Raw genomic sequence first — 27,794 nt, forward strand, 5'->3', positions numbered from 1 at the left:
GACTCACGAGAGGACATGCATCCCTCTCACTCCTAGAGTGACAATGCCACCAAGCACACTTTCAAGAGCCACGGACTAAAGGGTGGCTCTTTGACTCATTAGTGACCCCCTCCCTCATGTATGCATCAGCGGTTTGGGCTCCAGGATTACCATCCTTCATGTGGACGCAATTAGAGAGACCATTGGTGATGATGCTATCACGCCAACTCCAAAGCAAATCGACTGTACCACATGACATTATTAGGGCCGAGTTCACGTTACCCCCAATGCTAGTAGAGGCACTTTTTCAACTTGTAGTCTTTATTAATAGGATACATAGCCAACCACATGATAGAATATCTCATCAAGCCTTTAAGGCCTCTCGATCATTGTATGAGTCCGGCTATACTAGCTCATGGTATGGCATGATGGTGACTTGGCTTCTTGCGAATGGTCTAGACATTAATAACCTACCTCCCCTTAGGTACAACCACACGAGTGATAACACCTTAATCTCTCATGAGAACCGCAATAAAGTAATACACCAAGAAATATGGCAAATTTACACTCGGTGTAAATGGATCACCCCACTAGAGCCACTCCCATCTAAAATGTCGTACTATAAGAAACACTTCATGCACTTCTCTGAGTTAGGTTTTATCACGCGGCCAAAATATCTAGATGTATTCTTACCACATGCACTAAGGGTTGCCATTGGACAACTTAGAATATCATCTCACCAACTTGAGATTGAAAATGGCCGTACTAGTGGAGTCCCTAGGGAGGAAAGGATATGTAGGTTATGTCACATAGAGATAGAGGATGAGTACCACTTTACATGCAAGTGTCCAACCTATGCCGAGATAAGGGCAAAATACCAAGACATACTTGGTCCGTCTCCCACCCTCCCCAAACTATTAGATACTCTAGATATAAAGAAATTAGGCAAATACATTCTAGAGCTAAAACAACACAGAGAGAATAAATTACAAAATGTTGACAATAATGTTGCTAATGATCACGAACATGTAACAAATGCAGTTTTTCAGGAACCTGAGGAGACAACGAATGCCGACACACTTGCACCACTCGGCCTTTCCATTGATGAGGCAGAAAACCAGAGAAGAACCAGACGTCCTCGGGTGCCGGGTTTCAAAGCAACTCAACGTGATGTGGAAGCAATATTGAAAATACGGGAACGTGAGCTACACCGCCTAGAAGCCATGGCTAGGGCACTCTCTACATTGGAACCCACATCAAGACCCTTTGACCCCCCACTTCTTTTCGAGAGGCTTGGGTGGAAATAAAATTAGGCTTAGTGTATAGTCACTTTCGAGTATACTACATATTGTACACTACTAGAACTCTTTTAGTTTAAGTTCTATTTTTTTTACTTAATTTTATTTTCAGTTATGATGACTGGATAAATACTCTATTGTTGTAAACCAATTGTCTCATGGGCCAAATTTGGCCTTAGAAGACGTTAATACATCTTTCTTTCTTTCTCTCTCTCTCTCTCTAGCATCATCATCACTTTGATGTGATTGGACATGCTACAACCTCATGCACTCTAAAACAACCCGGGTGACCCGTCGTCCTCGGCTGGAGGATCACCGTACAAACTTGGCCCCCATCATTCATTCCGCAGTGTAAATGGAACGGAGGATGATGAAATCGGGTGGTTCTCGCCCCCACTGTATAACTGGTCAATGCTTGGATGGAGGACCTGGCCGATGCGTCGATTAGAGTATGGAAAGAAGCAGAGTGACAGTGACGGACATAAGGCAGGTTGTTGTTTGTTGGGGCTCCTAATTATTAGAGGCTAGAGCAGTGGTTTAAAAAACAAGATTAAAGAAGAACAGGCGATCGATGATGATGGTGCTTTCTTTTGTACTGAAGAGAGCAGCGGCAGCAGGAGAAGGAGAAGGAGAAGGAGAAGGTGAAGGTGAAGGAGAAGGAGGTACAGACGTTCCCGCCAATCCCTGAGCCAAAACGAAAAATGCAGGCGCAGCAGCGAAGATGATCGCCATCCTCTCCTTCCAACTTCTTCTGCGGTGAAACTCCATCGCCATGCTGAATGCATTACGTCTTCTGTCGTTCCTCCTCCTCCTCCTCCTCCTCCTCTGTATCTGCTGCTCCTTGCTGCTCCCGCAAAGCCATGGCATACCTCAAGGCCCGCATATCAACAATCTGAACGTCCTTCTTCCTCCGAGAACAACCCATCCCGTTCGATTTCGCCTGCAAGGTTCTGGTGGATGCTTCACCTGGTATGGTTTTCTTGTTCGCCTCTCTTCGCTTTCCTGGATGATAATGTATCCGAGTAGCGCTTTGCACGGCACTTGAAGAGTTCTTTTGTGGGATAAGTGATAAGATTTTTTAAACATTTAATGATTTTGTTTCAGGTGTTGTAGTTTATCTGAAATGATACGCATTTTGTGATTTTTTTTGACTGGATTATGTATGTGAGAGGAACGTCACTGAGCATTGTACGAGTTCTTTATGGAATGTTTAATAAGTTTATTGCAAGATTGAAGCTTCTTTCAGCCATGCTAATCTATCTGAATTAGTATGCCTTTTTTGTAATTTACTGAATGTATGATGATCTAAGAAAATCTTCACAGAGCACTTTAGAGTTTGTTTATTAGTTGTTTGGTCAAATCATGGTAGTTTGTGTGGCTGCTACACACGAATAACTAAATTATTCATAATGCATTTATTTTCTTTGTAATATGTCTGAAAAACACTTCACGAAGGAGCCCATTGTTGGATACTCGATGAGGTTATTGCAAAATTTGAAGGTTCACAAGTATTCAGAGTACATCACAGGAGTTCTTCATTGAATATTTGATAATGTTGCTGAAAAATGTAAATTTTTGCTTCTTGGATGGTAGTTTACATGGCTGATAGACATGGTAGCTCAAAGTATTCAGAGAGCATTGCAGGGGTTCGTTATTGGATATTTGGTGAGATCATTGCCAAAATGATCTCATATGGTAGTTACCCTGACAGTAGGCATGAGAAGTTAGTGAATCTTTTATCTGACAAAATAAGCATAATTTACTGCATCTTTCTGGAACTCTTTACTGGTTATTTGGTAAAATAATAGTAAATCTTGAAAGCTTTGTGCCCAGTGTCTTAATTTACGTAGTGAATAAAAGTTTTCAATATTTGCAACTCACTTAACAAATATCCAACAAAGAACTACTTTCTAGGCTGTTCCTCTGAGGATGAGCTGTTATCTGGAAAATTGCTGGTTTCTTCTATAGAATGTTAAAATCTGTGCATAACCTATTGCTTTTCAAATTCTATCCAGGCTGTGGGATCATCATGATCTTATCCATGTCGAACCCGAGTTTGGTGGTACTGAAAGCTGTTCAGAAAATGCAGTGATCACCTCGATAGCTTCTTATACCGGACGAAGAGCAACAGCTGTTTATGCTAGGGATACTGTAACTGGCCAAGTGATTAGATGCGAAGTCTTTATTGACAAAGTTTCTAGCATAAAAATTTCTCATCATTCCCTCAAGCTTGATCTGGATGGTCTTGCCACATTACGCATACATGGGTTCGATGTGGAAGGTATGTCTTGAGTTCCAACATTATCCAATTTTGACGCCACAACATTTTCACTCTTTCTCAATCTCATCAAGCAAAGTCATTTAATATGCACTAGTTCATAGCGCTTATGGTGAAACTTTGCATGTGATTCCACGGAGTCTGAAGAGATGATCACAAGCAGGAAAAACGGGTTTTGCATTTTTTATGAAGTATAAAAATGATATGATACAACTAAATGCTTCACCAGAAAAACTTTTATGATGCATACAATATATTCTATGTGTATCATAACATTAACTCTATTCCTTGCAGATGTAGCATACATTAAACTAGACGGATTCTATGGCTTTCTTGGAAATGTTTATATTTTTCCTTCATATGATAAATTGGTATATTACATGTATTCTTATCTGGAAGTAGGATATGCTCCAGAGTTAGAATATGGCTTTATATATTTACCCAATGTGTAAGTATATAGAATGACCAATCTATACTAGCATTTTTATTATTAACAGAAAACAGTTGGTATACCACATGTTTCAAACTCTTCTGTGGTAGACTTCAGCTCTTATAATATGCCATTATCATGTCACACTGTTTATTCTTCATTTGGAGTGGATGGATGCCATTCTTTCATGTTCGTTTCATGTTTCTAGAAGAAACCAATGCTTCAATCCACAGATTTCTTAATTGCGATTTCTAAGCATTTGTTCTCACAGTTTGCGTTGTCAATTTTATCACATGTTTATTATTCATGATGTTTATACTTATTACAAGTTTTTAAAGTGTTTAAGGGCTCATTAAAGTTTCTTATTTGTAGACAACACGTTCTCATCATTGGTGGGAATTCAGATTTCATGGAGGTTTCATTACTCAGAATCATCTATGGGTCTTGCAACCCACTGTTTGGTACATGTTCCTCTCAAAGACACTGCACTGAGTGATGAGATCGACACAAGGATTGAACTTGAAGAAAAGGTAACTGTGATTGCTGTTATAGTCACACATTTTTTTGTTGATCTATGAACCTAGCAATAAAAGTTATTGTATTTGAAATGAGCCTATCTTTCAAGTTATCCAATCAGAAACTTCTTTGCCACAGAAAACTTCTAACGTACTTTGAACTCGGGTAACCCACTTTAATGTCTGGAGAATGTGTGTTATGAGTATGGTCCTGGTGAAAAGACTATGATTTATTATTATTATTATCATTGACAGGATCCTGACAATAATCTATGTTGGAGGTTTCTGGGCTGAATATAAAGTACAATAGGACACAAAGTTCATGTTTTACTTCTCAACTATAAATTAAATTGCTAGCTATGCTTGTGCAGGGTTCTGGATCAGACCTATTCGTTGTGAGAGGAGTAAGCGTTGGTCATGAAAGAGTTTCTGCGAATGTTATTGAACCCACAATGGAAGGACTCGAGGATGAAATAAGTCTAACAGTTGCAGAGGCCATTTCCATCGAACCACCATCTCCGTTGTATGTTTTGGTTGATACACAATTCCAATATACTCTCAAGACACTTCGCTATAAGCTTCCATTAGGTATAATGCTTCTTCTTTTTATGCTGCTCTGTAATAATCATTGACACTCAAAACGTTATGGCATGGCTTATTGGGTTTCATCTTTTAAAATTTGAACACACTTTTCCTAAACTAAGAGAGTAAGGAAACCAAAGTTTACTGATCGATGAAGTTTGAACCCCTTTGATGTTATCCGTTGTCATAAATTTTGAAATCATGGCATACATTATTCATGAATTTATGCAGCTATACAGCTCCCATCTATGCATCACCGTTGGTCTGTTATGGATTCTTCTATTGCTGAGGTTGATCAATATACGGGAAAGGTGTCTACACAAACAGTGGGAAACGCAGAGATTGTGGTAGAAGATGTCAGATTGGCTGGCCATAAACAATTCTCTTCATTACATGTTGTAACACCTTCCAGCCTGCAATTGTATATAGCACCTTTAGGTTTCCATAATGCTAGTCAGCAGACAGTTATGAAAAAGGAAGCTCCTCTATGTTCTTCAGATCTTCCTTGGTATCTTATTGTGGGTTGGGATTATGTCATTCAAGTTATGGCCTTCTCGGATGAGTCTAGTACTACACCACTTCATATAACACAGGTTAGATATGTTGGTATCTTGTGTAAAAATTCAATATATCTATGCTCAATTGAATAAATGCCAAATGAAGCGTTTCAGAAGCTACTGCACTGCCATTGCTTTACTTCTGGAAGCTGCTGTTTGCAATTATAATTGGCCTTTACAACCTCCTGCATAGCCTTAAAAGTAAATGTGAGCTTCCCTCTCTCCTCCTTGTAGGGAAATGATCTCAAATTTTTATTTGAAGAATGGCCCTACTGGAGGGCGTTACCCATTCCTGAAGATGTTCAACGTGAGCAAGGTTGGCGTAATGGCACCTTTATCAAGGCTGTGTCTGAGGGATCAGGGAAAATATCTGCATCACTAAGCTACAGACTGTCCATAATGAATCCCAATGAGGTATTGTGGACTGAATAGATTTTCATATCACTTATCTATTTTGTCTTTTAATTAACCATGGAAGTGGGATTGAGAATGTTCAATGTTGTGTAATTACAGGTGCTAACTGAAGACCAGGAGATTATAGTATGCAATCCAGTGCTTGTGTTATTTGAGAATGGGAAGCATTCTAACTTATTAAGTCTTCCTTGGCATCCTGCAGTTATGCAAGCTTATCATCTCAAAGTTCATGGAGGTATTGCAGGCATAAATTTGAACATAATAAAAGCTGTAACAATTTGTGTGGATTATACAGCACATTGCTAATATAGGTTCATACTGAAATTGATTAAGTAATGTTCATTACTGTCTTGGAGAAAGCTCTAAACTTTCTGTCAAGGTTTTTCATGCATAATATGTACCGAAGTTTTATTTTTGTTTGCGTGGTGATGGTTCAGTGTTAATGGATTGGGTCTTGAAATTCTCATCTTCAGATTTGTCTGTGATGCAGGTTGTGGCACTGAGACTTCCGACTATCAATGGGCATCTTTGGATCCCAAAATAGTTTCTGTAAACGCTTTTGGAACAGTTTATGCAAAAGGAGAAGGCAAAACTATAGTGCATGCAATAGCCTTGACAAACCCAATGAATTTTGATAAGGTGATTGACTTGTACTAAACATCAATATTACATATGAGCAAATGGTTTGAAGCAATCATTCACATTTTTTATTGTGACCTGTGCACTTTTTACAGGTGAAAGTACACATATCATACCCTTCTTCTATTGTTAGGGTTGAAGATTTCCCGTTGGAGATTGAAGTGGGTTCTTATCTACCCGCTGCTGTTACCATGAGAAATTCAGATGGTAATGTGCGAGGATTATTGAACATCGATTCTTTCCAGCAGATGTTACTTTTAATATCAGTGTTTGTAGGCATTGTGCATGTTGATTGCTTATAATAACTGTAGCAATTTGATTTGCAGGACAATATTATTCCAAATGTGAATCTTTTTCGTCTTTCATTAAATGGAAAATCATTGGGGAAGAAAAAGTCTTTGTACAAAGAGATTCTGTGGGGGATGGGGAAAGCATGTTCCACGAGCTTGCAATGGTTACTGAGAAGCCAATTTGTGACTTGAAGTATTTTCTGGCTGTACAGGCTGGCCGTGCAACCATAACTGCGTCGCTACCTTCAGATGAATTTACTAGTTTTTCTGCTTCAAAGCACCTTGTTTCATGGACCATTTCAGCATATGCACCATTAACAATCCTGCAGACTGCTGATGGACACTCCTATGGCGGCTATGACTGTGGCGTGAGTCAATCTGAAACATCAGGCAATGCTTCTGTACTCAATCATTGCCAAATCAATATGTTGCAACTTGTACCAAAAACCAGTATGAAGGTAATGCTAAGCGGTGGGCCAGACCGTTGGGGACAAGGTACCGAATTTATTGAACGGCATAAAGTTATATCTGGGGAAGTAGCAGACGGAGAACAAATTCAGGTGTCACATCTCACAAGTGGTGGAGGAAGGCTTTACGATATACATTGTGTGGGTCTTGGAAATTATGTGAGTACTAACTGTTCATGTGTCAAGGGTCCTAAATCTATTAGAACACAAATCTTAGCATTTCAAAATGTTTAAGATACTTAATTTACGTCTGACGTAGCACACATTCACATTGTGAGGTAGAAACATTGTTGGAAGGGGATTGTTAATATCGTGTTCCTTAAAAGGTAATACATGATTAATTGATGGGTGCTATTCTGTGAATTGGGAATATTGAGGACATGAATATTGGGACTTCTTTTCTGAGGCAACTTGAGATATGATGAGATTTGAGGGTAAAATTCGAAGTGTGATCCCTTACTCTACAACTAAGAATAAACCGTATAACAGCAGAAAGTGTTCCATCTCAAATTAAAAGAGACCAATTCTGCTCTGTAACACCAAGAAAACTGCCACTAAGTTCTTTAGTAATGACAAAAATCAATTGGCCAGTGTGTGTTGGGACGGCATCATCTATTTCTCAAGTTTCCACAATCATACAATGTAATATGAAAAGGGTAAAGGTTTGCAAACCCACATATTACTGCACATTTTATTTGTCAGCTCATGGATAGCTTGAAGTAATACTTATCTGAGAATGTGACAGTAGCTGATGACAACTTATTTGTTGTTAGGTTTCCTTTTTTTGTATACCGTTTGTTAAAATTTAGACCATCAAGGCAATGTAGCTGATCCATATTTACCTTAAAAAATCAGAAGGTTAACTAATCTAATGATGATATTTTTAGATCAAGTATTGTTCTCCTTTCTAAGCAGAGAATGACAACTTGTCTTAACACTTTGCTGATTGGACTGACAGACTGTTATATTCTACCGTGGTAATTTAGCTGGTGTAGGCCATCCTGTGCCCACAGTTGCATCAGTAAATTTGACTGTCGTTTGTGCTGATCCATCAGCTATTGCCCTCATTGTTGATGATATTGGTCAGTGATATCATGCATTGAGTGCATTTCTCTGGATTAAATAAGGTTCTCCAAATATTCTGAGAATTCTTACTTTTTGATAACCTTATTGTTACACTAGAGCACACTTTGCCACACATCAAAGCTGCAGTGCAAGGAAATCGTGATGATAACTTTGTACACAAGACTCCAATCACTGTCACAAGTGGCCGTGGCCTAAGGGTTTCTGCAGTGGCTCTGAATGCATTTGGAGCCCCGTTTGCGAATGCATCATCTTTGCCAATCAACTGGATGTTGTCTGATTGTTTGGGCCTGGCTTATTGGGAAGGTCATCAAACGTCTGAAGTTTCAATTGAAAATGCACGATGGGAAGAGAATCTAATACTTACAGACAACTCGGGTCAGGTAACCGCTTCACATAATGTACAAGAATATTTAGTGTTATTAAAGTGTATACTGGGACCTTTTTCTTGATAGAACTTATCTCTATATGTATTTTTTTGTTCTCTCTTGAAGTTGAAGTTTTATACTAGCTATATTATTTGTTGAAAATATTTCTGATATGTCTTTTTCATACTATATTATTATTATCTTTCTTTCTGTTTGTTCAAATATTGAAAGGTATGAATATTCTGCATGACACCATCTTCCTGGAACAATGACCACAAAAGTAGGTGCACACCCATATAAATATTCTCATCTCTAGAATGAGTACAATCTTATAATTGGCGTCCATTAATAATTGTTACCTTACATGCTTACAAAATATTTTGCATGACACCATCTTCCTGGAACAATGACCACAAAAGTAGGTGCACACCCACATAAATATTCTCATCTCTAGAATGAGTACAATCTTATAATTGGCGTCCATTAATAATTGTTACTTTACATGCTTACAAAAATGAAAGAAATATTTTGAAGATAAAAAAACTTGTGCATGCCCAGATTAATAGAAAAGCTCGTTGGTGTTCTATTTCATCATAAGAAATGTGATAATCTAGTATCTACAGAAGATGTAAACATGGGATTTCATGAGGTTATGAAGCTGGTTAAAAATATTTTTACAGCTGACCTTTTGATTAGCATATACTCAAAGTGCTTTTTTTGTCTTCCATCTCTACTTCCTCTTACTGCTGATGAGAAAATTTATTAACCACGGGATGCGAGATAACAAAAGTCTGTTTGGCTGAACTATGTGTAATGTTAAGCTCTAAATTTGAAGTTATAACCCCTCAAGATTTTGAGTGGGCTATATAGCATTGCAGTGCTTGAATTTTAATGATCGGCTACAGTGCCTTTTGAGGGCTTCGGTAGGATTGCTTAATTTGGAATTACCAACACCAGTGCGGATCTTGGAGCCACGGTTATATTTCCTTACAGATGCCGTACAGTTACAGGTCATATTAAAGTCTTCACATGCTATGGTTAATTGGATTTTACTGTGTATTTTGAAAGCAATCCTTGTTTTCTGTCACAATATCTTGCAGATTGTAACTTCGTTGAGGGTATCACCAAAATTTCTTCTTCTCTATAATCATCCTGAGGCCAAGGTACCATTGTTTAACTTGGCACCTTTGGCTGATAGGTTCATAAACTACAGAGAATTCCAAAGTTAATTATTCTTTTCTTCTTAACTTTCATTGGTGGTTTCAGTATTTACTCTCAATGTCGCATTAGTTTAGCAATCTTCCATGATCTTTTCCATTCTTTACTGGTCACATTTTTTACTGAGAGCACTTCTTTTCCAGGGTAGTTTTTCTGTTCTTGGTGGATCAAGTCATATTGAAGCTGACATCAATGATACAAAAGTGGCTTTTGTTCTCGAGCAGCCCCATGCACCGGATTATTTACATATGACGATTGCTGCCAGGGGCCTTGGGACAGCTCTTATAACTGTATATGATGTTGGATTGATTAGTCCAGCATTTGATTCTGCAATGGTATTTGTTTCTTTTACACTTTCCTTGAAATACATAATATAGTATATATTTGAACACTTCACTTCAACTAAACAAAGATGAATAATAGTTTTCTATGTTTTATGGTGGATTTATGATATTTCTTGCATTTGCACTCTCCACCATTGGAGTATCCTGGCACACGGTTTTCACATGTACATTTATCGTACATCTATAATATGAGCTCTCACTGCCAGAATAGATATGCTGATATGTAACTGTATTCTGGAATTAATGCATCCTGATTCCAGACTTACCATTGGTTTTATTTTATTAAACTGTGGGCACTTGGGAATTTCGTATGCCAATAACAAAACATCCTAATAAATGAAGATAGACAATAGAATCATGAAAATAAGGTACGAGGTTCTGTTTCCTAGTGCAGTGCTTTTAATAGGAGTGTGCATTGCCTGAAGTTTAGATGGCTTAACTTATACAGCATAGTAGAACATGGAATTACTGCTGTGTGGAAAATATTCCTTCAAAGCCGAAGAAAAGGTGAAATGATACTCATTCAAGAACTGAAAAAAAAGAAACAAGGATATATTCACATCTTTTAAGAGGCCAAAATATTCCTACCAAGAGAAAATAAATTTGGCTAAATTAGTGGAACTCCTTAAGATACCAGGGAATCTTATTAGCAACACACTTGAAGATTCTAAGCTTAGACGGACTGAAACTTCTGCCCTCAAAAGAAAGAAAGAAAGATATATTAACATATTTTAAGATTTCAAAATGGACTATAAAACTAAACAAGAGATTACATTTTAAAATATTGTCTTGTCTTTGAGAACTAACCAAAAGAAATGTATCTAATAGAGAAGTAAATAAAGAATGAATTAGACCAAAGCATCCTGTTAGCTGTACATGTAAGATTCTCAACTCAGATAGATTGTAATTTCTGTTGAAAGATCTCTAGCATAAGTTAATTCAATATAGAGAGATCTGTGAAGCTAGGTTGGTGACGGGTGTGTCGAGATTGTGGTCCACAAAGCCGGTTCCAACGTGCACGAAAAATTGCTATTGCCCAATCTATTGCAACCCCATTGCAATCTCCTGCTAGAGAGCCCACTTGTGTGTCCCTTGATTGACTTGTAACATGAATAGGAGTGGTGGGGTTAAGTTGTGATTACTCTTTGTTGATGAGCTTGTGTGGTTGTATTGTTGTCATCCAACAACTTCTTATTGTAAGAACAATCCCGATCTATTGCAACCCCGTTGCAATGTCCTGCTAAGGAACCCACTTGTGTGTCCCTTGATTTACTTGTAACATGAATAGGAGTGGTGGGGTTAAGTTGTGATTACTCTTTGTTGATGAGCTTGTGTGGTTGTTGAGGACAATGCCAAGCATCATTAGTCCTCATATTCCATTACCTTGCATGATGGGCCATGGGTAAAGAGGCAACAGTTTCTTGCTCTTTTTCCATAGAGAACAGTACAGTGGCAAACATAGTGTTCTTCAGATTCTACTTTGATGGCACAATTAGTAGATTCTTTCTTCCAGAGATGTGTGTGCATATGTGGCTAACTCAATCTCTTATTGATTTGAAGAGGTATGCAGTTGCCCTATCACACTGCACAATGCATGTGATAGATTTATAGCTATATCAGAGGCCGTGATGATGTATTCATCCCCCGATGTGTGCAAAAAGTGTGCCTTATAGTCGGCCATCTTTCTACCAAGAGATGTTGTGATGATGATCCATGTTCTTCCGTTATCCTATTTGATAATATCAATTTGGATCACTCTATTCTTTTCCACTATGTTCATGTTTAGATAGGGACAATCCAAGCAAGCTATATTGGAATGGGGGCAGTGCATTTCAAATACTGATCATTGTTTAGGATAATGCCTATGAATTATACTTGGGATTGTGAGAAAACTGATATGAACAATTGGATGCCAAAAAAGGCTAGCAGCAGCTTAAAGATAAACGAAACCAACAACTGTATTACTTAGTGAGGCTCAAAACCTTTATATACAAAAATGAGAGTGGGTTTGGGGTTCTTCAAAGCTATCGTTTGAGCTTTATTGTCTCTATGATACATTTGTTGGACTACATTCCATAAATCTTTTGCTGTCTTGTTATCTTTACCAAGAAATTACAAGGAACTTGAGGTTCATACTGAAAAGCATGAGCAGGACCATCTTTGTCTAGACAAGGTTCAATTGTTGTTTGTGTGGGTGTTGAAGATGAAACAATAGAAGTAGCCATAGGATTGGTCATTGTCCCTTTGACAATATTCTACGAATGATGGTATTGCAGCAAGGTCATCATCTGCAATTCCCAATCTAGATAGTTGGTTTCATCTGACTCTATGGGAAGTGAAGGAATGGTGGAAGAGATACTAGTGGCATTGGAAGCCAAGAATACCTCAAATCTATAAATAGATTATTTTTAGCTAGGTGCACAAGGACTGCTTACTCCCTAAAGGATAGCTTAAGTTGGACAATATATGGTTGCTTAGAGGGTGTTCTCTGTGGGTGGGAACAATGGACATGGAAAAATAAAGAAATAATTGGTTGGTTTCTCAAAGAAATCTGAGTTGAATGGGATATTATTTTTTGAGTGGAGGTTATGGAGACCTCACAGCTTTGATATCATGTGATAAAACTGCTATCAACAGTTTTATGGTGCCAAAGAGGCTAGCAGCAGCTTAAAGGTAAACTAAAACAAGAGCTATATTTCTTAGTGAGGCTCAAATCCTCTTCGTAAAAAAATTACAGTGGGTTTTGTAACACGTGCATTTATTCTGACAACAATGGATACTTTGTGCCAGAAATTAAGGCACATAGGATATACAGATGTGCTTGGTTTATGAACTTTGTCATATGCTCACTCTAGACATAACCAACTTGAGATACCATTTCCCCTCAGTATTACTCTCTCCATTAGTATTAGCTCCAGAATTTAAGATCATTATCATGGGTCTTTAGGAAATTTGAGCTTTTGTTTCGGTGTCAGTATGATTTTGTAATTTCATACTGATTATTCTGACATGTAGGCTGATTTTGTCCTCTAGTGGACATTAATATAAAATTTTCTCTTTCTACCTGTATAAAGTGACGGATGAGTTTGGGATTTTAGCCGATTATAAGCATGATTATTCTGATAGGCCGATTTTAGCCTCTAGTGGACATTAATATATCTTTCTTTCTATCTGTATAGAATGACAGAAACAAGTTTGGGGAAGCTTTTTATTTGGGCAAATGAGCAATCTCTAGAAGTAGGACTCCATTCAGCATACTGCAATGAAACAATGCAGACTAAAAAGTGCATTCTTGTTTATTAGCGCTTTAATACTTTTATACTATATATTAGTATCATAACCGGCTATTGTTTGCAGGTTTCGGTGGCTGATTTAGCGTGGGTGCATTTACTTTTACCTGAGGAGGCTAGCATTGAGGTATGATATAACTATTTGTTCAACTCTTGTTTCTATTAATCCAAGTGATTATATTCTTTCTATACAGTTATACTAATAACATTATAAAAGTAAATGAAATAGTATTTCTTTTTTCTTTACACTTAACAACACTTTAGTGCTAATGGATTCATTTCAAATATAAAACTATTGTAGAATGCTGTTATTGGCAATAATATCTATAGATTGTCCAACTAACTAATCTTAACAGAAATTGGGTTTGGGTCTATCAAATTCAAGTTAAAATGTTTTGTAGATACCTAAAATATCTGTATGTATAGCTTGATACATTCAAGGAGATGTCTCTTGAGTCTAGCTTTAGGAAGCTGAAAGTAATCATTATCATCGCTTTCAGTTTGGATCAAGAAATCGAGATCTTGATGGATTAACACAAGAATGATCCGGCAGTCTCCAAGAACTCATATCTCTGGATCTGCCATTTCCTATGATTTACTCCTATTTCATTAAATTGTATGATCCCTACTTACTTCTATATCTCTCTATATTTAATGTGTTAATATCACTAGCTGATTTTTTCATCTTATTCCACAAGACAAAAAAGATTTATTATGAATATCAAGCTATGGGCAGTCTCCCAGAACTCATGCACTGGATCTGCCATTTACTTTGATTTAATATTATTTCTTATTATGTGGTATCTATATGCACACTCAATGCCCTGCTTACATCTAAATCTCTCTCTATGGAATAAAGACTTGGGATTAAGTGATGTAGCTCTCAATATAGATAATATGTTTTCTGGTTGAAACTTTGGAAAATGAATCCAAGTATATGCCTAGTATTGATGGCTACACCATAAAATCTATATGACCCTGCACTAGAAGTAATATTCAGTGAGCAGGAATGAATGTATCTATTTTGAGACCTTTGAAAACTACATACAAGTAAAAGATATATGAATACAAAAGATATATGTGGGTTCAAGTAAAACATTATGTAAAGATAAACTTCATGTCCTAGGTGGTTACATTCCTCATAGAGAATCCAAATACCATAAATTGTATGGGATAGATTGTGATGATCCTTTTTCCGATGTATGTGCTGACATTCTTACAGTGTTGGTTGTGGGAGATTGTAATGCTAGAGTTGAAACTTGCCAAAATGTGGAAGTCAGTTATAATGTAATGTGGAAGATTGTTCTATGTCAGATTAGGATAGGCTTCTCATACACATGCTTAAATGCATAAACTTGCATATTCTCAATGCTACGCATGCATTTCCAATGACAAATGTTTTGACTTGTCTTCTAGCCTCGAATGAGGAAGTGGGGATCAAGCAAAAAACTCATAAGAGCAAAATCCTCTCATGTGGCTGGGTGCTTAACATTATGAAATGGTTTAAGATGGGGGACTAGAAGATTGATTGGCTCTCCCTACTGATGCTATGAAGTAAATGATAATTGAGGATAGATTACTAGAGGCACTAAGGATGCAGTAGCAAGATGCCAAAATGTCAAATTTGGAATATTACATTGCGCATAGTAACCCCCAATGTTGGCCTCAATACAATGCCAGAATGTATCCAATTCAGCGCACTACCCTCATGAGCATTGGCTCTCGGAGAGCCTTAATACTTCTTCAAACTCGGTCACACGAGTTAGGTGTTGAGGTAGCATGATTGCATCATTGCTCAAATATCCAATGATGAAGACATGCAAGGTATGCAATGAAAACCTAATGGAGGATGAATATCGTTTATCGCAGCATATAAGGTAATTCACGAGAAATATGATGACTTATGTGATTGTCATACTCAAATTTTGACCAAGAAAGGTGAGCACATATGTGCGTGCTTTATTTTCACATCAAGAGTTTTTACTACAGAGTAGTAACCCCCCTTCTTAGGAAGAAGTCACATACATGATGGTATGTTGATTTGGTTCCATAGGTTAAAAATTGGCCTCATCATGCATGGATGATAAAAATATCTATTCTATTCTGTTCTGATGTCACTAGCATGTGGTTACAGTGTATAATTTGCTATACGAGGAACTTCTTCACCTCAAATAGTGCAGATTTGATCACATTGTCTGCATTTTCTGCCTCCTCAAAAATCTTAAGTGTTGGTTAATATCATGTTAATCATAGGTGTGAAGGTTGATTTAATATTATGTGCTTTGACATATGAACATATTATATATAATAAAGATTTTGCATATAATATAAGTTTAACTTATATGCTTGACTTATTCTAGGTTGGTTCAATTCTAACAGTAAAGCTTCAAGCTGGTGATAACTCCGGGAACGTTTTCAATGATTCCCAGGTGAATTCTTCATAGTATTTGTGGAGAAAAATAAAATGCCATCTTTGAAAGAAATTTGTGGACATTTTTTAGTTGAAGTGTCATCTGAATGTCTGCCTTTTTCTTTGAAATCTGAAGTTGGAGTTGATGGAATTCAATGTGCACATCAAGGACGAGATATTAGAGCTTTTATTTAAGAACAGTGTAGATCAAGTTGGAGGGGAAAAAGTTTATGGATCAGAATTCACTATACGAGGTGCTAATGTTGGTGTCACTGACTTGTATGTAAGTATCATTTTGGTAAACAAACATTCTGTTCTCACAGTTATCAGAAATCAAAATGTATTATAATTAAAAACTAGCATAGTAGATGGTGCATTGCATATTGTAATGTGTAGAAATTTGTCTCTGTGGAAAACAAAACCTAAGAGAGTAGTTATATGAGGATGGTTCGTGTGGTGTATATGGTAGAGCAGGAGATGGCTTTATGGCCAAGGAAAGTATTGCCATAAGGAAGCTGCTTGTCATTTCGCATTTATAATGTGCTGCATATCGTGATGAAATATAAGAAATATACATTGTGTAGAGTTTAGACATGGCCAGGCATTTGAACTTGAATTTGCTATTCTCTGTTCTTTGTTTTCTCCAAGGTGGGAGGAATTGTGATAAACTCCAGCTGTTATAAAGGTTGCACAAAATGTTACCTGGCCCAGTAACTATCATTCTGTAGTTCTGGCATCTCAAAAAGCATGCCAGGAATTTAAGTTGTAGTTGTGCAGTCATCTATGCCAACTGTAGATATAATTGTGCAAGTTTAGATTGTTTCTATACCTAAAACTTGCAACAATTGTTTTAAAATTGCTATTCAACTATTCATGATAACCGAAAACCAATGAGCTATGCAAAGTCTAACATATAGAACAGCACACAAAGTCCTGAAGCAACTTTTATTAACAAAATGCAAAAGAAGTTCTCACAAAATCTGATGGTAAAAAATAGCAAAGAGAATTGACTGTTTTTCTTGATTGTGGTATGCAGGTAAGTGCAGGCCAAAGCTACGGTCATGATATAGTCAGCGAGCTTCTAAAAGTGGAAGTGTATCAACCACTTTCTATTCAACCCAAAGGGCTTGTGCTTACACCAGGATCACACTATGTGGTACATTTTTAGTCGTGTTTTTTGGGTGGTTTTGTCTATGAATTCCGGCTTCTTATAATGGTTAATTTACTACAACCATAGAATGGAAGGAAATAGGTTGTCTGAACAGAATGAAAAGTGTGGCGTGGTTGATAATTAGATAGAAATCAATCCATTTCAGTGCTATCAGAAGTAGATATCTTCCATACCTTTTGTATTTCTTAGTATTGTCTGAGGTTGGGGTGGGTCTTATCCCTCTGAAGTAGCCGAAGGATTCTGTGAAGTTGTGGTGGGTCTCATAACATCTCCTTGAGGTTTGAAAGTTGATTGGTAAGATGTTATCCAGGCATTGATTTAGCCAACTAACATCTCACAAATGCTTGGAGCAGCCCAGATTTTTGAAGTAGTGAATGAATGGTTTACTGCATCCATTACATGTGCAAATTACTCTATTTGTGGTGGTTTCCTCTCTTATTTCCAAGTTGTGGTTTCTTTCTGATTAGTTGTTGCAGGTTGGCAAGTTTCTTAACAAACTAGATCTGTGTGAATATGTAATGCTAACAATTCCTCTGCCGAATATGTGAATTAACATCAGATCCATGTTCACTTTGTTGTAATGAGCTTTGTCTTTTATTGTCATCTTGGTATCATAAGGCTCAGATTTAACCAGAGTATCTTTATACTGCTATATCCTTTGACTTCATGACATCTGCGTTCTCATGTGTGAACAACAAATCTTTTGCTTGAGTTCTGAGATCGACAATATAAAATTTTTGGAATTTTGCATTTATTTTCCAGGTTAACGTTCATGGCGGTCCAAGTTTTGGCACATCAATAAAATTTCTTAGCTCTAATGACACAATTGCCTCGGTTGAAAAGTCACTCGGCATGGTTACTGCTAATTTTCCAGGAACCCTTGTAATGTCCATGTTCCCATATTTTATTGTAATATGCTTTTGAGAAAATGTGTCACAGTTACATTGTTGAGGTGAACTTTGAGAAAAGTTAACTTGTATGTTAAATTTGCAGTTTGTTTACGCCGAAGCCACGACACAAAGTGGGATAGTTATATGCAAAGCCACATTGGAAGTGAGTATCCATGTTCCAACTGCAATGACTTTGAATGTTCGAGGAGGACAAATTGCAGTAGGACGGAAATTGTCTGTCTTTCCAATGGGTATAAAGGTCGATCTCAGATTTTTATTATGTTTTTGCAAGTCTTAGTTAAGTTGGCTATTGGTTGTATAGAAATCACTTACATACGAAATGTCTTTTGCTATTTAATAGACTAGAAACAAAATGTTTCTGGACATAGCTTTTCATCTTTTGCTAAAAACATTTAATAACCAAATAGCCAAGCTCGTATACTGATGAAGTTATTCTTTCTTAATTGTGTAGGAGGACGTATTTTCATTCTATGAGCTTTGTGGGAACTACAGATGGAGAGTTGAAGATCCAGAGGTAGTATTTTGTACAGTTCATATTCTGGTTAGAAAAAATGTATTACTGTGTCCTGTTTCTGTCATGACTATATTTTTTCGGAAGTCTGAAAATGATCTGAATTACTGTTAAGTTTGGACATTCAATTTGACATTCATATGTCAAACCTTTGAATTCAGATGTATGATTGTGGTTAAGCCTCGGTACACTTGGATTTCATTACATTAAAATGTCTTTTATGACAGTATTTCACCATTTATTATGGAATCTGCATTCCATCAAGATGACCTCGTTGCATATGATGACTTTCATAATGTGTAACTTATTGAGGTTATGCAGGTTTCTGGAGCCTTGCGCTAATTTGCTGTTCTTACAACCACCCATCAGACTACGGTTGTTCAATACATTGGTTACACCCTCTTGCGTGAAGCAAAGATATGGGGAATAAGTCTCCCAATGCAAAAGGATGGAGAAACATTGCAAAGCCACTAGTTCTGCTGCTTGCCCATATGATTAGGAGCAAAACATCAGCACCATATGAGATAAACCAGGCAGAGTTGATACAGCCATAATAGTCACCGAGAGATATGTTAAAGCTTAGACTTCTATGTAGTTTGTAAGTGAGCTGACTTGGTATACCTACTGATGGTTTGCCCTTGCCTCATCTGAACAACCGCCATACAGGAACAGTCTGTTTTTATAAATGAAAGATTGGGTCCACATACTTTACATGGATATAGAAGCACAGCCACCATTTGAGTATTATAATCTTCACTACCCAGTTTAGCACAATTCCTTGCTTAGGTATGGAAACAGCATTGCTTAGCACTATTCCTTTACAGTGATATGTACAATTAGGAATACTTGTAGGCAAGCGAAAGGATCGTGTCCAGATTGCAGTAGCACTATTCCTAAACTGACAATAGATAGTGTCATTGATCTTTTCGATGGACACCATCCATGCCCATCTGAACCACGTGTGAGAACAGTTGTGATCAGGCACAGCTCTTGATCAATACTGAGTACTGTGGATTATATTCAGCCTGAATTTTATTTGATTTGATTTTACATTTCTGGTTAATTGGTTTGAGAATATCATATAGCTGCAGAAATACCATGCAGTAGATGATGGAGAAGCCTGTCTCATGGCACTTTGGCCATATCTTGGTGAAGCTTCAAAAGCATAGGGATTTAATCCTTCGATTACTACGTGGAATGCAACAGAAATTTGTTTCTTCTGGACTAGAACTTAGACTAGAACTTAGTCACAAACACATTCGTACTCCTTACTGGAGTACAATCCGAAGGTGTGGTCGGAGGTATGGTAATAACGCGCGTATTCAATCAACAACACACCATAATACACGCATAAGATTAGACATTCAAGTACACGAGACAGCAATCACACAGATCTTCCAATTATAATATATTACTTGTGTATCCAGGCTCCTTATATAGGTAGCATGTTCTGATACAAAACGGTGTTCATCTGTCACCCCTTAACATAATAACTCTTCTAATCTATTTGTATTGCAACGCTTTGCTTCTACTAATATTTCTAATTACTACATATCCTCTAATATTCATCCCACTTCTGGGTTCATACTGTATCCGATTCACATTGCTTCTGGATTCCGGTTCCCCCCGACTTCCTTCCAGCAACCAAATTGTACATCACTGATGTCTTGCTTTTAGTAAACGTAGAGTTTTTATTGTTGTCTATGGATAACCTAGATTCAGCCATATATATATATAGTAGGGATGCCGCCCAATGCTCTGAGAAAATGAGGAATGATCAGGGTAGGTTCGCAGCGAAGAAACTGTGTCTGTATATAGGGAATGCCGTATGTGAGAAAGCAAGAAATCCCTGCTGTCAGTAGCACTATAATAAGGATGCTTGATGTGAATGTATGAAATCCAGAGGAGGAGATGCCTGCTGATGCTTGCGCATAATGAACACTTGATTCAGAGGAACTAAGAAAGTATGCAGTCATCGTTGCCGGAAGAAGATACAACCTAGTATCCCGATTAAGCTAGTAAGAGCTGATTTTTTCCATTAAAGTGCTTTTCCAATAGTTTAGAAGATACCTTGGGGACCAGAAAAAAAAACTCATTTGTATAAATTGTGAGTGTGTGAAGATAATCTTTATTTGTCATCCTGGTTGATCAAATATATATATATATATATATAATATGTATTTCATCCTCTGTCTGGATGTACTCTCAAATTAGATACAATGTCAGGTGAATATGATTAATGTCTATAGAATGCGAAATGTTTATATCTAGAAATATATTCCATTTACAATTATATCATGTTTTTACTTTATGATTGCATGTTCACATCATGTTTCATTGTCTGCTTACTTGTGTAATTCATGTCTGCTGATATTTTTATTGGTTCTTTGTGGGATGCAATCAGGTTTTGAGTTTGTGCACTACAGACGATCTGAAAGAAGGGGAGAATAAAGAAATTGTCTCTACTGCTACCCCAAATAGACATGTTGAAAATTATGTTGATGCAAAGTTTTCTGCTGTAGTTTTTGGGAAGTAAGTGCTTCTGATGCAATTTTTTGTCTGCTGTTAATTAACTGTCAAAAATTATTATTGTTTAATCAAGGTGTATTTTTCAATGTTTATACATGTGCTTGAAGTTCTAAGGTGATGTCTTTCAGGTCTGCGGGGAAAACAGATGTCAATTTGGAGTTTTCATGCCATTTTCATTCAAATCTAGGTTACTCAAGCACACATTTTTACATTGCAAAAGGTACTCTTCAGGTTATTCCTGATCCACCGTTGGCTCTGGGAATGTGTGCAACATGGTTATTACCCCCAAGCTACAGGACATCAAGCTTATTACGCCAGTCGACTGAAGCAGGTTTAGAGAGCACGAGCATGACAAAACGGAACATTGTCTATTCCATGTTACAGGTTGGGGCGAGGAAAATTTGGATGGAGATAGTACTGAATAGGCGTTAATAGACTTGTTTTTTGTAGGATAGCAACAGAGACCCGATGAGTATCTCTCTTGATGGGGCACATATCAGGACATCAGAAAGGAAGGATTTAGCATGCATCCAAGCCAGGGATCGAAGAACTGGACGAACAGAAATAGCTATCTGCATAAGAGTTGCAGAGGTGGGCTTAGAAAACACTAGTACATACATTAATCTTCTGTTGATTTGTACTTTGGAAAACCAGTTTATGTGATGAAAAATGGAGTTTCAATTTCTCTTTTCTTTTCTCACAAGTTTCATTTCAATTACACTTTCTAGAGATTTGTACACTAATCATGTTCCCTTAGTCAAATGTTTTAGATGCATCTCTTTTTTGTCCTGAAAATTTAGGATAAGTACAAAGAGCAGGTCTATATACAAATTGGAAGTGATGTGTAGTTTTATGAATGGGGTCAGGATATGCATGGTTCTCTTATGATGGTGTTAAAACTTTAGTATAATCACAGAGAATGATTCCCTTAGTATTGTAAAGGGGTTTAGAATATGCATGATTCCCTTTAATGCCCTTCAACTGCCATTATGACTCTACTTATTTACCACTGGCAGGTCTCTCAAATTATTATCGGGGATATAGAGACTTCCATTCGCAGGATGGTAATGTCAGTCGGAGCACATCAATATTGTTCTGTTACGCTCCAAGATGAAGTTGGTAAGATTTTCTCTTACAATATAAATATGATTATTGTAGTGCACATAGTAAATGCAAACAATATAAATATGGCAAAAATCAAACTGTATCTATGAATATGCTTATTAGTCAATGGTGCTTCTTTAGGGGAGGTAAATGTAAAAAGCTTCTATGAATGCCTGTGAATTGCTTGAATGACTTATTGAGCTGCGTTACTGTCTTGAGATTTTCTCTTCTGAAAAGTGATATGGATCTTATTATTCTAGTCATTGTAAGGAAAAACTATGAACAGTATTGCCAGGAATAACATTTTTAGCCCTTTTAACCAATCAATTCCACCCGATGGACTTTCCATGGGTCTCATTCTATCAACGGGTTTTGTTATGACTTCAGCGACTTCGGCAGCTTGGCCAATAACACGCCAGCCATACGGCGGTGAATCCGTTCCCAGGCCTTGTACACACCGCCCATCACACAAAGGATTAAATTATTCATATAAACATAGAAAAACTGGCTAATTTGGCTGTATCACCTACTTATCAGTCAGGTTGGCTGCTAACTAATAAGTAAAACATGATTAACCATAATTTGAGGTTGCCGATTGCCAATTGAATTCTTTCCTGAATTTTGTCTTTCCATTCGAAAATCAAAACTATATGCTACGTGTGACGGCCGCTGTATATAACTGTGAGGCTTTTGTAATACATTAATTAATGGGTCAATAGGAGTATTTTATGTCATTGGTGCATGGGCCTCAACTAAAACTACACAATAATTGGAGGCTTACCTCATAGGTCTCTAACTGCTTACAAACATTCGACTGTATATTCTCTTCTGTATGTAGGACTTCCATTTTTTGAAGTTGGTGATGCCATTCACTTGGTAGCTGAAACCAACCGTATAGATGTGATTTCGATCAAAGTGTTGGTTGAATATGATGACGAGCATGCAAGGAATGCAACAATTCTCATTCAAGTAAGATCTGCTCGGGGTTTGGGTTTATTAGTGCTATAGATATATATACAGAATGATAGCATTATCAAAATTAATGATTAATTGACAAATAATTAATCTTAAGTTTAAATCAGTTTATTTAATTTCATTCATGAAAATCCATCAGCAATTTTTTGCAAATATTAATGGTTGTTTTTCTTAGTATATGTCTTCATGAGCAGGAAAACAATTAATTTTGAGGCATTCCTTAATTTTTCCATGTTATTGTCCTACTCTTTTCGGAACTTTTTGTTTGCTTTAACTTGCAGGCTTTGAGACAAGGAACAGCCATGGTTAGAATATCACTGATGGGAAATCCTGCAGTAGCTGACTATATTCTGGTATGTATTTCAAGCAATTAAATGCAAGTATTGTAAGTGATTGATGAAAGAAATATTTGTACATGCTGCCCAGTTTATTTAATAATGTACTAAATGTCCAAGAATCTGCTTAGTATCAGGTTAGCCTTGAGTACTGAGGTAACAAAGTTGGAATTTCATGCAGAGAGGCAAACATATAGCCTCTCTGGTGGTAGATCTGAGTGTGAATGAAGTGAATTGCAGACACACATATCCTTATCCTTCACATGCCTGTTTGTAATGCAGCCCATGTGTGTTGGAAGCATGGATGCATTTATTATACGGCCAACCTGTATTTGTAACTGTTTATGGTATCACAAAGTTGATTCCAGCAGTCTCTCATCTTAAACAGGCAGGCAAGTAGTCGGTATGTGATCGGTTGTGAATCATCTGGTTATCACTCTAGTGATCAACCAATGGGAGACCAAATGTATGTTGTCATAGTGTATGTTGTTCAACCAAGCACTTGTTCCCCTGGTGTAATTAGAGTGAAAGAAAATGTCAATGACAACTTTGGAAAATTAGTCAATATAAAGCCACTTGGAAGCTAATTTGAGAGAATAATGTTTTAAGAGGACAGAATCACTCCACTCAAGGTGATGCAATTAAACCATTGCTCACTACTAAAGGTTCCAGGGAAGTAGCTGAGGATAATTATTGCTGAAATATCATGCATTTGGCTAAGAGTACTTTGTTAGCTGCTGAGAGCCCAAATCTCAGGTTTTTGTTGTTAGTAAACTGGGTTAGAAGTACTTTGCTGCTGGGATAGTTACAATCTATGCTGAAAGTAATAGAAACATGTTAATTAAGTAATTCTTCACTTGCTGTTTATCAGGTTCATGTTGGAACTTTCATTATTCCACGAAATCCGACACTACATATTGGTGGATATGTAAACTTTTCTGTAGCAGCAAAAAGTAAGTTGCCAAATGATTATCTGTCCTGTTTCTGAAATTTCATCTAGTTTCATGAAATGACATCACTTTAGCAGGACATGTCACAGATAATGGGCATTGGTTAAGCAGCAATGCAGATGTGATTCAAATTAACGAGCATTCTGGTGAAGCGCATGCGGTGGGTCCTGGATCAGCAGTGGGTAAGAGTAAAACATACATTTTGCTTTACTGTGATTTCAGATCACTAATGTTGGGTAAGTCAAGAAACTTACTAATCTGAGGCACTTGCAGTGAGCTATGACAGTTCTTATTTGACTGCATATACAACTGCAAATGTAGTTCAGATCACGTCTATTTTCCTGAAGGCACCAAGTGAGCAACTGACTAATGTTCAGGTTCCAGAGAATGGTTATCGTTTTCCTGTCAAGTTCAGGTGGTACACTTACCAAATCCACTGTTTCAAATATTCGTATGCATGATTCGGTGGTTTATGTTTTATGATATCGGATCTGTGTATAGTGATCTCCATGGTCAAGACATAGGGGCTTTTGCTACTGATCAGAAGATTTTATACAGTTGCCATGTGGATCCACCATATATTGGGTTAGACAATTCTTCTACATGAGAATGCTGTTATGTTTGGCAAGATGCATGCTTTTGCATCATATTAACGTACGAAATTGACCAGGCGCCCCCTAGCATTCCGTGATCCAGCAGATGGGAAGTCTTATTGTGTCCTTCAGCCCTACTCTCCCGAAAGGCTATTCTTGACTTTACAAGGTCTTGCTGAGGAGGCGGGAACTGGTGTGGTTGTTGGTGATGCTAAAGGCTGTTTGACCATAAAGATCACAGCAGCAGTCCAAGGGATGCCGGATATTGGCTCTGTAATGACCCCCTTTGCTGGAGGTTTCCAAATACGTGACAAACGTGCAAAGGTGATATTCTTTTAGCTACTAAATGGTCGTGGAAATCTGAAATCTGAAATATTTGAATTGGTTATGACAGGCTTTGCTTGAATCTTAAATTTTCTGAACATATAGAAAGAATATAGAACAATCCCAAAGATACTAACTCCCCTCATACAGTTGTATGGATGTCTATAATCAGTTTCCTGTATTAACTTCAACATTGAGAAATGAAAGTCCATAAAATGATGAAATGATACATGAGAACCTTCCCGACATTTCTAGGAAACCCTCCAGATCTTGGAGGTCATGCATTTTTCTATTGACACCCCTTTCTTGCCATCAGGTTCTGTTAACTCCAGCAGCCAATAAGACAAAAGTGACCGTGGTTGGAAGTGCAGGTATTCTCTTTGGCTATTATTTTCTTGATTCTTCCATTTTCTGCAGATGTTGAATATCTTTTTTGGTAATGTGCAATGTCATTAACATGTTTTAATGTATAGGTGCTGTTCTTGTATCTTGGTCAAGAAATGACCTCTTGAATGTTACAAGAATCAGTAGTGACAGAGATGCTTATGGCTTTGGTGGTTACGCAATTTTTGAGGTGATATGCTGTCACAAGAGCCACAAAGCTCAAGTTTTCAGTTGCATTAAAAAAAATTCCTTTTATTTATATTGACCTACTTAAATAATAATTTTTCTCCTCATCTGTTCGATTGCAGGTATCTGTAATTAACGGAGATTCGCCATTTATTTCCAATTTAGTATTCAGACTCCCCACTACTGGTATGTGAAACTCTTAACATGAGTACTTATCATGCATTTTCCCTGCAGTGATTATGAATAACAAGGTTTGTCTGCAATAGGGGAAATAGAAGAGATCCTAGTTGAATATGATTTGAAAGATCTTCAATATGGAGGTTTAATGCGGCAAATTGTTACGGCTGTGATTGCTGCTGTTGTTCTTGGGATGCTTCCATTTGTAGTATGTGCACGAGTGTTTGATATCCCACGGAGGCGCCATCAGCAGCAGCATGATTCAGATAGTATTGATGGACAATATATGCAGTATGAGAGTCCTAGGAGTCCATCAGGAACCCTTACACCAAGTGGCTTTCCAAGTCCACAAACAATTTCTCTGAGTAGAAGCCCACCACAACCATACACAGATTATGTAAGCAAGACCATTGATCACACACCTTATTTTCGTCGTGAAGGCTTACGCCGATTTGATCCATCAAGAACATATTGAGAATGATGATTTGCTATGGAGACTACATTTTGTATGGAGCTGAAAATGATGTGTTTGCTTTTGCTTTAATTTCTTTATATTTTATTTGCAACAGTTACTCACACCACAGCCACAGCCATTACACAGATTATGTAAGCAAAACCATTGATCACTCACCTTATTTTTGTTGTGAAGGTTTGCATGGTGTCGATCCATCAAGAACATGTTGAGGATGATGATTTGCTATGGGCATTACATTTGTATAGAGCTGAAAATTATGAGTGTTTGCTTGCTTTAATACGTAAATGTTTTATTTGCAGCTGAAAATTGACTAGAGCTGTTCTATTCAGTGCTTATTCAGATATAAATCTAGTCTTGGGTAATCTTCTTTCAAGGTTCCTTAACAAATATTTTTTTGTGTATATTTGCTGTAGCATGCCATGGAGATAAATACAGTTTTTCGCTTTAAATTTGCTATTTATTTTTTTCCAAAAAAAAACCTCCTTCACATTAGTTAGCAACCAATTTTAGTATTACATGGTTAATGGTGATACTTCTTTCAAGGAGCTCCATCTTTCCCAAAAGTTATATATGCTTTCTATTACTGTGAATGGTTGATTGCTTACCTTTGTAAAACATAATGCATATTTCATGCAAATACGGATTAGAAAATTTATGATTTATTTTGCCAAGAAACAAAGTGATTCCCATTTGTTATTAAGTGTACACCTATCTTGCACTATTGGCCGAATAAAATAAAAACAACTTAGTAGGAATTACATTCAACCCCTATCCATTCAAGGTTAGCATTATGAGATTATCCAGATATTTAAATTCAAGCTATTTATTTATGGTTAGGTGTAGATATATAATAGTATTAATTAAGTAATGTTTTTAAATTCTGCACTTTATTTATCATGTTTGCCATGCATATATTACTCGTTACCGTATTTATTTTACTGTCAGGTAAAGGAGGTAATATATTGATGAATGTACATATAATAAATGTATTCGGTAAGCACAGCAAT

At 37.1% G+C, this 27,794-nt stretch overlaps 1 protein-coding gene across 3 annotated transcripts; it reads left to right on the forward strand.

Moving 5' to 3' along the window:
- The first annotated feature begins 1,878 nt into the window (after window positions 1–1,878).
- EMB3012 (embryo defective 3012) lies at window positions 1,879–26,971 on the forward strand. Of its 3 annotated transcripts, none has more exons than XM_087325314.1 (37): window positions 1,879–2,246; window positions 3,293–3,558; window positions 4,358–4,515; window positions 4,872–5,088; window positions 5,314–5,675; window positions 5,874–6,053; window positions 6,153–6,288; window positions 6,544–6,692; window positions 6,788–6,899; window positions 7,019–7,608; window positions 8,408–8,531; window positions 8,632–8,915; window positions 9,806–9,910; window positions 10,001–10,063; window positions 10,262–10,453; window positions 13,820–13,879; window positions 16,113–16,181; window positions 16,299–16,445; window positions 17,199–17,318; window positions 18,096–18,215; window positions 18,327–18,482; window positions 18,696–18,758; window positions 21,160–21,287; window positions 21,413–21,668; window positions 21,735–21,875; window positions 22,301–22,403; window positions 23,227–23,357; window positions 23,645–23,716; window positions 24,570–24,651; window positions 24,723–24,830; window positions 24,922–25,063; window positions 25,150–25,233; window positions 25,319–25,565; window positions 25,882–25,936; window positions 26,039–26,139; window positions 26,258–26,321; window positions 26,402–26,971. In XM_087325314.1, exons 1-37 carry the CDS (start codon window positions 2,050–2,052, stop codon window positions 26,785–26,787), a joined length of 5,970 nt encoding a protein of 1,989 aa, XP_087181440.1. In that variant the 5' UTR covers window positions 1,879–2,049; the 3' UTR covers window positions 26,788–26,971. The 3 variants fall into 3 exon arrangements, with proteins under 3 accessions (XP_087181440.1, XP_087181442.1, XP_087181443.1); XM_087325316.1 differs by having other exon boundaries at window positions 24,726–24,830; XM_087325317.1 differs by having other exon boundaries at window positions 24,738–24,830.
- Window positions 26,972–27,794: the final 823 nt, after the last annotated feature.

The sequence above is a fragment of the Azolla caroliniana genome, unplaced genomic scaffold, assembly GCF_043228905.1.
Source record: "Azolla caroliniana isolate FFs.n. ecotype wild unplaced genomic scaffold, voAzoCaro1.0.p SCAF_10, whole genome shotgun sequence".
Lineage (NCBI taxonomy): Eukaryota > Viridiplantae > Streptophyta > Polypodiopsida > Salviniales > Salviniaceae > Azolla > Azolla caroliniana.